The 14,424-nt window shown below is 45.6% G+C and overlaps 1 protein-coding gene across 1 annotated transcript in view; it reads right to left on the minus strand.

Moving 5' to 3' along the window:
* Window positions 1–363: 363 nt before the first annotated feature.
* The window catches only part of LOC140069439 (female protein-like), a 53,653-nt gene continuing 39,592 nt past the window's right edge, over window positions 364–14,424 (minus strand). The window contains exons 3-4 of the mRNA XM_072115140.1: window positions 7,556–7,611; window positions 364–976 (exon numbers count right to left, since the gene is read on the minus strand). Coding sequence (XP_071971241.1) covers window positions 384–976; window positions 7,556–7,611 — 649 coding nt within the window. The 3' untranslated portion in view covers window positions 364–383. The remainder of the gene's footprint in view (window positions 977–7,555; window positions 7,612–14,424) is intronic.

Here is a 14,424-nt window from a genome sequence, read left to right on the forward strand (position 1 = left end):
GCATAGGACATGTCTTATCTTTCTATCGGCTACGGAATGATACGGTGCCGCATGTGTGCTGCACCGTACGGCGCCGTGAGGCCATTGCAGTGTATGGGGACATATATACGCCATACAGTATATAGTCTGCAGTATATACGTCTCCAATATGTTCGTGTGAATGTAGCCTAACAATGATGTCTTCTTAGGAATGGTGAGCATGGCTCTACTGTTTTCCAAAATAGCAATGCCTAATGACGGGTGCAAAGAGTTGATGTGGAGGTGGAGAGTTCCCATGAGATGTCAGCAAAGCAAAGAAAATCACCTTAACTTGTCTTGTTGGGGTCAGAGATCAAAACGCAGAGGTTTTTTCAGCCATTTAGATATATCTGCTATGCATTAATCTATGGCTTATACAAGAAGACATCTCCATACACCTCATAGTCCACAGACTCCCAGTTAATGATATTTGCTCTCATTCTTTTCCATTTAGTAATGTACATTGATTCCATCTCCTCGGGGGGAAGTGCCCGATCCCACATGTTAACCTTTCTAATTTCCCCCACAAAAGAAGTTCCTCCATGAGAATAACCAGAGTCCATCTTCTGCCCAAGGACTGCAGAAACAAGTGGGTCTATCAGAAAACCTGGTCTTAATACTTTCCTGGGGAAAAGAATCCCATTGACCATGAAATGAATGACCCCGGTGCTGGATTTCCAGGACACACAGATGTGTTTCCACGTCATGGTCTCATCGCTGCCCTTGTAGTAAAGCACACTCTGATCGATAGCAATGGAGTAATAACCGTTCAATTGAACAAGATTGAACTGGGACCTGGAACCATTAACTAGTTTGAAGAGGGAAGATTTCTCCACTTTGTCTGTGTAGGTCTCCAAGCAGACGGTCATATTCTCCAGTGGTTTGGTGATGGTGGGCTTCAATACCACTTTTGATGTGTCACTGGTTGTAGAAAATAGAAAAGATGCACCTTGCAGATCTACAAGAGAAAGAAAAAAAACAGGGAATGCAGGAGAACCCAGACCTCAGGATCCTGAAATGCAAAAACAAGGAAAGAACGCACCTGCCGGAGAGGGCACTAAGAGTGCATTTTTACTGTAAAGTGGCTTTATCTGGGAATTATTAAGACAGCGTCAGTACTCTGTGGGGGGTTATTAAACGCTTTTGTGGGCAATAAAGGGTGTCAATACTTTGTGTGGGCAAAAATGTGGAAGTTACTGCTGTAATGGGGAACCAAGTGGGCATCCAGTGCATGGGCATTATGAGGACATTATGGGGCTTATTTACTAAGGGTCGCGGATCGCACTTTCGTCAGACTGTTCACAGTTTTTGGGATATGCGCAGCTAAGACAGGTATTTATCACGGTGTTGTGTCGCACGTGATCGGATTTTGGCGCAGCTGTGCTGCTTTTATGCGACAGAAATCGTGGGGCGTGCCATCGGACGATCCGACAGATTCGGACTGAGCGCGGGGTTTAAGATTCAAATTGTGTCGCAAGTCATGCACTTACTAGAACCAGGAAGAAGGTGAACTCCAGCGGACCTGAACGGGGAAGCGACACATGCAGGATATCGGGCTCACGATCTTAGTGAATCGCGGCACAGGGCATTATCGACGGACACTCCGTACTTCGTGAACTCCAGCGGCTGGGTAAGTAAATGCTCCCCTATATTATGAGGGGACACTAAGGGGCATTGTGTGTGTGTGTGGGGGGGCTTTATATACTACACTTAAGTAACAGGGGGACTGTTTTAGATTTTATTTTTCTCATTACTGGGTTAAAGTAAAAAAAGAGACAGTGGTAAGTAAACTCTGCAGACATAACTTTTGTTCAGTCATCATTGTGGACTGGGTTACAAGGAAAGGAAAGAAACTATTCCAATCAGAAATTACATTTCCTGTAAATTAACGGATTAAGGGGTTTATATTTCAATTCAAACGGCTTCAAGAAAATACATCCAATGTAAATTCCCCTCGCTTCACTCCGTTTGCTTGTAAATAGAAGGTCATGAACTGTAAACAGAGCCATATTTATCTTGAGTGTTTCTATTTTGCGTTGTTTTTTTGCACCTAAAAGGCCACATGCATCACTTGTTTTTTCTGTTATTTTTGCGCCTTTTCATACTGGCGCACTGTTTATGCACCATTTTTGCAATTAAACGCCAAACTAGCCGCGTAGCAAAAATAACCACCTTTCCCTCATCTATCTTACCAATCCAGATGTTTTGATGCGCCTAATGATATTCATCACTTGCAACTTTTTCATTTAGGCGCAAAGTGGGCGCAAAAACACTCCAGCACGAAGGTGGCGTAAACTGAGAAGAAAGCACTGAGCCCCTTTGCAGAACAGCTCATTTCAAGCAGCAAAGCTCAGCCAGACACTGGAACAGATCATACAGACATTACATACACTGCAGACACTAGAACAGATAATACAGACATTAGATACATTACAGACAGGAGCCGCAGACTCTATTTATAGTTCATCACCTTCTATTTATAAAACATTCTGCAGAATCCTCAGCTCAGAGCAAGAGAAGTTTGCAGAACTTTGCAGATACTACAGACAAGTGTAACCCATGTAATTCTGCACAGTATCACCAGTGTGTCTGAGGGGGATGCTGTGCAGAATTACAGGGGTGCAGCAGGAGACCAGCACTGGGGGATCCCCTCCAGGAGAAGCCCCTGCTGAGGAGGTCACTGGGTGCTGGGTGTCACACACCTGGGTGCTGCTGAGGAGGTCACTGGGTGCAGGGTGTCACACACCTGGGTGCTGCTGTGAGTGTTATCTTCATTCTTGGCTGTGGGAGAAGCAGAGAGGAGCTTGTAGCAGGATCACATGTAAGTGCCTGAATCTAACATTGCGCCTAAACTGCGCCAAAATTGCGCCTAAACTGTTTTAAAGTAAAGTGATTAATAAGAGGCAGGAAATTGCCTTATCACAGTTGGTGATAATTCTGGCAAAACAGTGCGGCAGAATTTAGGTGCAACTACTACACTACGTCTCTTGCTTTGAGCTCAGGATTCTGCAGAATGTTTTGTAAATAGAAGGTGATGAACTGTAAATAGAGTCTACAGCTCCTGTCTGTAGTGTATGTAGTGTCTGCAGAGTATCTCATGTCTGTATTATATGTTCTAGTGTCTGCAGTGTCTGGCTGAGCTTTGCTGCTAGAAATGAGCTGTTCTGCACAGGGGCTCAGTGTTTTCTTCTCAGTTAACGCCACCTTCGGGCTAGAGTGTTTTTGCGCCCGTTTTTGCGCCTAAACGAAAACGTTGCAAGTGATTAGGTGCAGCAAAACATCTGGATTGGTAAGATAGATGAGGGAAAGCTGGTTATTTTTGCTGCGCGACTAGTTTGGCATTTAGTCGCAAAAATGGCGCAAAAACGGTCCGCCTGAATGAAAAGGCGCAAAAACAACAGAAAAAACGAGTGATACATGTGGCCCATGGAGTTACAAAAAAAAAAAAATAAATTTCCCCATTAAAGTCTATGGGAGAGTGAAAATCTGCATCAATGTGCAGTTTCCATGCAGAATTCTCAGTGTCTGTAGTGTGTGCAGTGTCTGTAGTGTCTGTACTGTCTGCAGTGTCTGTGGTGTCTGTAGTGTGTGTAATGTGTGTAGTTTGTGTAGTGTCTGTAGTGTCTCCAGTGTCTGTAGTGTATGCAGTGTCTGTAATGTCTGTAGTGTCTGCAGTGTCTGTAGTATTTTCAGTGTCTGTAGTGTCTGTAGTATCTGCAGTGTCTGTAGTGTGTGCAGTTTGTGTAGTGTCTGTAGTGTGTTCAGTGTGGGTAGTATCTGCAGTGTGTGCAGTGTCTGTAGTGTGCGCAGTGTCTGTAGTGTGTGTAGTGTCTGTAGTGTCTACAGTGTCTGTAGTTTCTGTGGTGTCTGTAGTGTCTGCAGTGTCTGTGGTGTCTGTAGTTTCGGTGGTGTCTGTGATGTCTGTAGTGTCTGTAGTGTTTGCAGTGTCTGTAGTGACTGTGGTGTGTGTATTGTCTGTAGTGTGTGTAGTGACTGTAGTGTGTGTAATGTCTGTAGTGTCTGCAGTGTCAGTAGTGCGTGTAGTGTGTGTAGTGTCTTTAGTTTGTTTAGTGTCTGTAGTATCTGCAGTGTCTGTAATGTCTGTGTTGTCTGTAGTGTCTGTAGTATCTGCAGTGTCTGTAGTGTGTGCAGTGTATGTAGTGTGTGCATTGTATGTAGTGTCTGTAGTGTCTGCAGTGTCTGTAGTGTCTGCAGTGTCTGTAGTGTGTGTAGTGTCTGTGTGTAAAAAAGACGTAAGTGGTTAAAATCCATGCACTGCTTACCTTTGGAAAGTCTCAAAAAAATCTCAAAAAAGACAAAAATACATACTTAGCCGAAAAAGTTCACATAGTGTCTGTAATGTCTGCAGTGTCTGTGGTGTCTGTAGTATCTGTAGTGTCTGTAGTGTGTGTAGTGTCTGCAATGTCTGTAGTGTCTGCAGTGTCTGTAGTGTGCGTAGTGTCTGCAGTGTGCGTAGTGTCTGTGGTGTCTGTAGTGTCTGTAGTGTCTGAAGTGTCTGTAGTGTGTGTAATGTCTGTAGTGTCTCCAGTGTCTGTAATGTCTGTAGTGTCTGCAGTGTGTGTAGTGTGTGTAGTGTCTGTAGTGCCTGTAGTGTGTTTAGTGTCTGTAGCATCTGCAGTGTCTGTAATATCTGTAGTGTCTGTAGTATCTGTCGTGTCTGTAGTGTCTGTAGTATCTGCAGTGTCTGTAGTGTGTGCAGTGTGTGTAGTGTCTGTAGTGTGTTCAATTTGTGTAGTGTCTGCAGTGTCTGTAGTGTGTGCAGTGTCTGTAGTCTCTACAGTGTCTGTAGTGTCTGTAGTGACTGTGGTGTCTGTAGTGTCTTTAGTGTCGGTGGTGTCTGCAGTGTCTGCAGTGTCTGTAGTGTGTGTAGTGTCCGCAGTGTCTGTAGTGTCTGCGGTGTCTGGAGTTTGTGAGTGTCTGCAGTGTGTGTAGTGTTTGTGGTGTCTGCAGTGTGTGTAGTGTCTGTAGTATCTGTAGTGTCTGCGGTGTCTGGAGTTTGTGAGTGTCTGCAGTGTGTGTAGTGTCTGTGGTGTCTGCAGTGTGTGTAGTGTCTGTGGTGTCTGCAGTGTGTGTAGTGTGTATAGTGTCTGTAGTGTCTGCAGCGTTGTGGTGTCTGCAGTGTGTGTAGTGTGTGTAGTGTCTGTGGTGTAAAAAAGGTGTAAGTGGTTAAAATCCATGCACTGCTTACCTTTGGAAAGTCTCAAAAAAGTCTCAAAAAAAGACACAAATACATACTTAGCCGAAAAAGTTCACATAGGGGGTCATTTACTAAGGGCCCGATTCGCGTTTTCCCGACGTGTTACCCGAATATTTCCGATTTGCGCCGATTGTACCTGAATTGCCCCGGGTTTTTGGCGCACGCGATCGGATTGTGGCGCATCGGCGCCGGCCGAAATTGGGGGGCGTGGCCGAACGAAAACCTGACGTATTCGGAAAAACCGCCGCATTTAAAAACCGAAAAAGTGTCGCTCGGGAAGCGCTTACCTTCACCTGGTCCGAGGTGGTGCATTCCGGCGCGTTGAGATGATTTTCAGCGCAGCAGCGCCACCTGGTGGACGGCGGAGGAACTACCTTCACAAATCCCGGCCGGACCCGAATCCTGTGCAGAGAATGCGCCGCTGGATCGCGAATGGGCCGGGTAAGTAAATGTGCCCCATAGTGTCTGTAATGTCTGCAGTGTCTCTAGTGTCTGTAATGTCTGTAGTGTCTGCAGTGTCTGTAGTATTTTCAGTGTCTGCAGTGTGTGTAGTGTCTGTTGTATATGCAGTGTCTGTAGTGTGTGTGGTGTGTGTAGTGTCTATAGTGTCTGTAGTGTCTGTAGTATCTGCAGTGTCTGTAGTGTGTGCAGTTTGTGTAGTGTCTGTAGTGTGTTCAGTGTGGGTAGTATCTGCAGTGTATGTAGTGTGTGCAGTGTCTGTAGTGTGTGCAGTGTCTGTAGTGTGTGTAGTGTCTGTAGTGTGTGTAGTGTCTGGACTGTCTGCAGTGTCTGTGGTGTCTGTAATGTGTGTAGTTTGTGTAGTGTCTGTAGTGTCTCCAGTGTCTGTAGTGTGTGCAGTGTCTGTAATGTCTGTAGTGTCTGCAGTGTCTGTAGTATTTTCAGTGTCTGTAGTGTGTGTAGTGTCTGTAGTATATGCAGTGTCTGTAGTGTGTGCAGTTTGTGTAGTGTCTGTAGTGTGTTCAGTGTGGGTAGTATCTGCAGTGCATGTAGTGTGTGCAGTGTCTGTAGTGTGTGTAGTGTCTGTACTGTCTGCAGAATCTGTGGTGTCTGTAGTGTGTGTAATGTGTGTAGTTTGTGTAGTGTCTGTAGTGTTTCCAGTGTCTGTAGTGTGTGCAGTGTCTGTAATGTCTGAAGTGTCTGCAGTGTCTGTGATGTTTTTAGTGTCGGCAATGTCTTTAGCGTGTGTAGTGTTTGTAGTGTCTGTAGTGTCTGTGGTGTCTGTAGTGTGTGTAGTGCCTGCAGTGTGTGTAGTGTCTGTGGTATCTGCAGTGTGTATAGTGGTGTAGTCTGTAGTGTCTGCAGTGTCTGCAGTGTCTGTGGTGTCTGCAGTGTCTGTAGTGTGTGTAATGTCTGTAGTGTCTCCAGTGTCTGTAGTGTGTGCAGTGTCTGTAATGTCTGTAGTATCTGTAGTGTGTGTAGTGTCTGTAGTATCTACAGTGTCTGTATTATCTGCAGTGTCTGTAATGTCTGTATTGTCTGTAGTATCTGCAGTGTCTGTACTGTGTGCAGTCTCTGTAGTGTCTGCAGTGTCTGTGGTGTCTATAGTGTGTGTAGTGTCTGTAGTGTCTGTGATGTCTGTAATGTCTGCAGAGTCTGTAGTGTCTGTGGTGTCTGTGGTGTCTTTAGTGTCTGCAGTGTCTGTTACTGCTGAGCTCTGCTGCTGCTTCTCAGTTTACGCCACCTTAATGCGGGAGTGTTTTTGTACCTAAATTGCGCTTAAATGAACAAGTTGCTAATGATGAAATATTATTAGGTGTAGCAAAACATCTGGATTGGTAGGACAAATGAGGGAAAGCTGGTTATTGTTGCTGCTCGGATATTTGTTGTTTAGTCGCAAAACAGGCGACACTATGAAAACGTGCAAAAACAATAGAAAAAGTGATACATCTGGCCCATCACATGATAGATAATAGATAGATGATAGATAATAGATAGGAGATACAAAGACATGAGATAGATAGATAGATTTGAGATAGATATATAGATAGATAGATAGATAGATAGATAGATAGATAGATAGATAGATAGATAATAGATAGGAGATACAAAGACATGAGATAGATAGATATGAGATAGATAGATAGATAATAGATAGATAGATAGATAGATAGATAGATAGATATGAGACAGATAGATAGATAGATAGATAGGAGATAGATAGATAGATAGATAGATAGATATGAGACAGATAGATAGATACATAGATAGATAGATAGATAGATAGATAGATAGATAGATAGATAGATAGATAGACAGACGGATATATAGATAGATATTACAGTGTAGTGAGACACTTACTCTCTTTGGCACAACATCCAGTGATGACCATAAGGAGCAGAGCTGGGATCTTCATCCTGTACAGAACAAAGATAAGACAATAGAGATTTCTATACATCACCAGCATCACTCATACTCCAAATCCCCATAGTCACCAGCATCACTCATAGTCCAATTCCCCATAGTCACCAGCATCACTCATACTCCAATTCCCCATAGTCACCAGCATCAATCATACTCCAAACCCCCATAGTCACCAGCATCACTCATACTCCAAATCCCCATAGTCACCAGCATCACTCATACTCCAAACCCCCATAGTCACCAGCATCACTCATACTCCAAACCCCCATAGTCACCAGCATCACTCATACTCCAAACCCCCATAGTCACCAGCATCACTCATACTCCAAACCCCCATAGTCACCAGCATCACTCATACTCCAAATCCCCATAGTCACCAGCATCACTCATACTCCAAATCCCCATAGTCACCAGCATCACTCATACTCCAAACCCCCATAGTCACCAGCATCACTCATACTCCAAACCCCCATAGTCACCAGCATCACTCATACTCCAAACCCCCATAGTCACCAGCATCACTCATACTCCAAATCCCCATAGTCACCAGCATCACTCATACTCCAAATCCCCATAGTCACCAGCATCACTCATACTCCAAACCCCCATAGTCACCCCCATCACTCATACTCCAAATCCCCATAGTCACCACCATCACTCATACTCCAAATCCCCATAGTCACCAGCATCACTCATACTCCCATTCCCCATAGTCACCACCATCACTCATACTCCAAGCCCCCATAGTCACCAGCATCACTCATACTCCAAACCCCCATAGTCACCAGCATCACTCATACTCCAAATCCCCATAGTCACCACCATCACTCATACTCCAAATCCCCATAGTCACCACCATCACTCATACTCCAAATCCCCATAGTCACCACCATCACTCATTCTCCAAATCCCCATAGTCACCACCATCACTCATACTCCAAATCCCCATAGTCACCAGCATCACTCATACTCCAAATCCCCATAGTCACCACCATCACTCATACTCCAAATCCCCATAGTCACCACCATCACTCATACTCCAATTCCCCATAGTCACCAGCATCACTCATACTCCAATTCCCCATAGTCACCAGCATCACTGATACTCCAAATCCCCAGTCACCAGCATCACTCATACTCCAAATCCATATAGTCACCAGCATCACTCATACTCCAAATCCCCATAGTCACCAGCATCACTCATACTCCAAACCCCCATAGTCACCAGCATCACTCATACTCCAAACCCCCATAGTCACCAGCATCACTCATACTCCAAACCCCCATAGTCACCAGCATCACTCATACTCCAAATCCCCATAGTCACCAGCATCACTCATACTCCAAATCCCCAGTCACCAGCATCACTCATACTCCAAATCCCCATAGTCACCAGCATCACTCATACTCCAAATCCCCATAGTCACCACCATCACACATACTCCAAATCCCCATAGTCACCAGCATCACTCATACTCCAATTCCCCATAGTCACCATCATCACTCATACTCCAAACCCCCATAGTCACCAGCATCACTCATACTCCAAATCCCCATAGTCACCAGCATCACTCATACTCCAAATCCCCATAGTCACAAGCATCACTCATACTCCAAACCCCCATAGTCACCAGCATCACTCATACTCCAAACCCCCATAGTCACCAGCATCACTCATACTCCAAATCCCCATAGTCACCATCATTTCTCATACTCCAAACCCCCATAGTCACCAGCATCACTCATACTCCAATTCCCCATAGTCACCAGCATCACTCATACTCCAAACCCCCATAGTCACCAGCATCACTCATACTCCAAATCCCCATAGTCACAAGCATCACTCATACTCCAAACCCCCATAGTCACCAGCATCACTCATACTCCAAACCCCCATAGTCACCAGCATCACTCACACTCCAAATCCCCATAGTCACCATCATCACTCATACTCCAAACCCCCATAGTCACCAGCATCACTCATACTCCAATTCCCCATAGTCACCAGCATCACTCATACTCCAAACCCCCATAGTCACCAGCATCACTCATACTCCAATTCCCCATAGTCACCAGCATCACTCATACTCCAATTCCCCATAGTCACCAGCATCACTCATACTCCAAGCCCCCATAGTCACCAGCATCACTCATACTCCAAACCCCCATAGTCACCAGCATCACTCATACTCCAAATCCCCATAGTCACCACCATCACTCATACTCCAAATCCCCATAGTCACCAGCATCACTCATACTCCAAACCCCCATAGTCACCAGCATCACTCATACTCCAAATCCCCATAGTCACCAGCATCACTCATACTCCAAATCCCCATAGTCACCACCATCACTCATACTCCAAATCCCCATAGTCACCAGCATCACTCATACTCCAAATCCCCATAGTCACCAGCATCACTCATACTCCAAACCCCCATAGTCACCAGCATCACTCATACTCCAAACCCCCATAGTCACCAGCATCACTCATACTCCAAACCCCCATAGTCACCAGCATCACTCATACTCCAAACCCCCATAGTCACCAGCATCACTCATACTCCAAACCCCCATAGTCACCAGCATCACTCATACTCCAATTCCCCATAGTCACCAGCATCACTCATACTCCAAATCCCCATAGTCACCACCATCACTCATACTCCAAACCCCCATAGTCACCAGCATCACTCATACTCCAAACCCCCATAGTCACCAGCATCACTCATACTCCAATTCCCCATAGTCACCACCATCACTCATACTCCAATTCCCCAGTCACCACCATCACTCATCCTCCAATTCCCCATAGTCACCAGCATCACTCATACTCCAAATCCCCATAGTCACCAGCATCACTCATACTCCAAATCCCCATAGTCACCACCATCACTCATACTCCAAATCCCCATAGTCACCAGCATCACTCATACTCCAAATCCCCATAGTCACCAGCATCACTCATACTCCAAACCCCCATAGTCACCAGCATCACTCATACTCCAAACCCCCATAGTCACCAGCATCACTCATACTCCAAACCCCCATAGTCACCAGCATCACTCATACTCCAAACCCCCATAGTCACCAGCATCACTCATACTCCAAACCCCCATAGTCACCAGCATCACTCATACTCCAATTCCCCATAGTCACCAGCATCACTCATACTCCAAATCCCCATAGTCACCAGCATCACTCATACTCCAAACCCCCATAGTCACCAGCATCACTCATACTCCAAACCCCCATAGTCACCAGCATCACTCATACTCCAAACCCCCATAGTCACCAGCATCACTCATACTCCAAATCCCCATAGTCACCAGCATCACTCATACTCCAAATCCCCATAGTCACCAGCATCACTCATACTCCAAACCCCCATAGTCACCCCCATCACTCATACTCCAAATCCCCATAGTCACCACCATCACTCATACTCCAAATCCCCATAGTCACCAGCATCACTCATACTCCCATTCCCCATAGTCACCACCATCACTCATACTCCAAGCCCCCATAGTCACCAGCATCACTCATACTCCAAACCCCCATAGTCACCAGCATCACTCATACTCCAAATCCCCATAGTCACCACCATCACTCATACTCCAAATCCCCATAGTCACCACCATCACTCATACTCCAAATCCCCATAGTCACCACCATCACTCATTCTCCAAATCCCCATAGTCACCACCATCACTCATACTCCAAATCCCCATAGTCACCAGCATCACTCATACTCCAAATCCCCATAGTCACCACCATCACTCATACTCCAAATCCCCATAGTCACCACCATCACTCATACTCCAATTCCCCATAGTCACCAGCATCACTCATACTCCAATTCCCCATAGTCACCAGCATCACTGATACTCCAAATCCCCAGTCACCAGCATCACTCATACTCCAAATCCATATAGTCACCAGCATCACTCATACTCCAAATCCCCATAGTCACCAGCATCACTCATACTCCAAACCCCCATAGTCACCAGCATCACTCATACTCCAAACCCCCATAGTCACCAGCATCACTCATACTCCAAACCCCCATAGTCACCAGCATCACTCATACTCCAAATCCCCATAGTCACCAGCATCACTCATACTCCAAATCCCCAGTCACCAGCATCACTCATACTCCAAATCCCCATAGTCACCAGCATCACTCATACTCCAAATCCCCATAGTCACCACCATCACACATACTCCAAATCCCCATAGTCACCAGCATCACTCATACTCCAATTCCCCATAGTCACCATCATCACTCATACTCCAAACCCCCATAGTCACCAGCATCACTCATACTCCAAATCCCCATAGTCACCAGCATCACTCATACTCCAAATCCCCATAGTCACAAGCATCACTCATACTCCAAACCCCCATAGTCACCAGCATCACTCATACTCCAAACCCCCATAGTCACCAGCATCACTCATACTCCAAATCCCCATAGTCACCATCATTTCTCATACTCCAAACCCCCATAGTCACCAGCATCACTCATACTCCAATTCCCCATAGTCACCAGCATCACTCATACTCCAAACCCCCATAGTCACCAGCATCACTCATACTCCAAATCCCCATAGTCACAAGCATCACTCATACTCCAAACCCCCATAGTCACCAGCATCACTCATACTCCAAACCCCCATAGTCACCAGCATCACTCACACTCCAAATCCCCATAGTCACCATCATCACTCATACTCCAAACCCCCATAGTCACCAGCATCACTCATACTCCAATTCCCCATAGTCACCAGCATCACTCATACTCCAAACCCCCATAGTCACCAGCATCACTCATACTCCAATTCCCCATAGTCACCAGCATCACTCATACTCCAATTCCCCATAGTCACCAGCATCACTCATACTCCAAGCCCCCATAGTCACCAGCATCACTCATACTCCAAACCCCCATAGTCACCAGCATCACTCATACTCCAAATCCCCATAGTCACCACCATCACTCATACTCCAAATCCCCATAGTCACCAGCATCACTCATACTCCAAACCCCCATAGTCACCAGCATCACTCATACTCCAAATCCCCATAGTCACCAGCATCACTCATACTCCAAATCCCCATAGTCACCACCATCACTCATACTCCAAATCCCCATAGTCACCAGCATCACTCATACTCCAAATCCCCATAGTCACCAGCATCACTCATACTCCAAACCCCCATAGTCACCAGCATCACTCATACTCCAAACCCCCATAGTCACCAGCATCACTCATACTCCAAACCCCCATAGTCACCAGCATCACTCATACTCCAAACCCCCATAGTCACCAGCATCACTCATACTCCAAACCCCCATAGTCACCAGCATCACTCATACTCCAATTCCCCATAGTCACCAGCATCACTCATACTCCAAATCCCCATAGTCACCACCATCACTCATACTCCAAACCCCCATAGTCACCAGCATCACTCATACTCCAAACCCCCATAGTCACCAGCATCACTCATACTCCAATTCCCCATAGTCACCACCATCACTCATACTCCAATTCCCCAGTCACCACCATCACTCATCCTCCAATTCCCCATAGTCACCAGCATCACTCATACTCCAAATCCCCATAGTCACCAGCATCACTCATACTCCAAATCCCCATAGTCACCACCATCACTCATACTCCAAATCCCCATAGTCACCAGCATCACTCATACTCCAAATCCCCATAGTCACCAGCATCACTCATACTCCAAACCCCCATAGTCACCAGCATCACTCATACTCCAAACCCCCATAGTCACCAGCATCACTCATACTCCAAACCCCCATAGTCACCAGCATCACTCATACTCCAAACCCCCATAGTCACCAGCATCACTCATACTCCAATTCCCCATAGTCACCAGCATCACTCATACTCCAAACCCCCATAGTCACCAGCATCACTCATACTCCAATTCCCCATAGTCACCACCATCACTCATCCTCCAATTCCCCATAGTCACCAGCATCACTCATACTCCAAACCCCCAGGTTTGTGTAATAGATGAGTTGTTCTTATACCTTTTATATACATTCTTGAAACACCCGACCCCATGACTTCTTAGGCCACACCCCTTCAGATGTTTTTTGATTTCCTAGCCATTTTTAAAACTACACAATTTCTAGACATTTCCTGGAAAACAATTGTGACGTAGCCTGACCTGGATGTCCGCTGGTAGAGTCGTCCATACATAGATTGTGGAAAAGCTTTAATAGTAAACGATCAGGGTGTACAGTCATGGCTGTTATCTAGGGAGACACCCATCAGCACCAGGAGGTGTTCTATTCCTCTACAGCTCCCCCGCAGGAGAGAAAAGGCATTACACTGTTCCCTTTTAAATGTATAAATTGTCTTTGTGTAAGGTCCTCCAAAGCAAGAATTGCTTTTTTATCTTTAGCTAATGATGTTAACCCTCTCTCTTCTGGTGTAAAATATTTTCTTTATTGGCCACCCCTTTACATAAAACACAATTTTCTATCAAAGACATTGGGAGATTTACTTAATTAAACGCACCCGAATTCAGTTTGCCCCTAAACCCCTGTTTATAAATTTTGCATTACATTTATAGGTAGTTTTACTTCCTTTTTTATGGTTTGCCGTCAAAGGGCAGGGCTTATCGTGTAAGGGCGGGGCTCATAGTATTAGGGCAGGGCCCTTTCATAGTAAAAGGATGGGGCTCAACCCTACAGGGGAGGGGCTTATGACTAACAATTAGCCATAATTCTACCAGAAATGTGTGGGAGAGTCTTGGTACAAAAT

The sequence above is a fragment of the Engystomops pustulosus genome, chromosome 7 (genome assembly GCF_040894005.1).
Source record: "Engystomops pustulosus chromosome 7, aEngPut4.maternal, whole genome shotgun sequence".
Classification (NCBI taxonomy): Eukaryota; Metazoa; Chordata; class Amphibia; order Anura; family Leptodactylidae; genus Engystomops; species Engystomops pustulosus.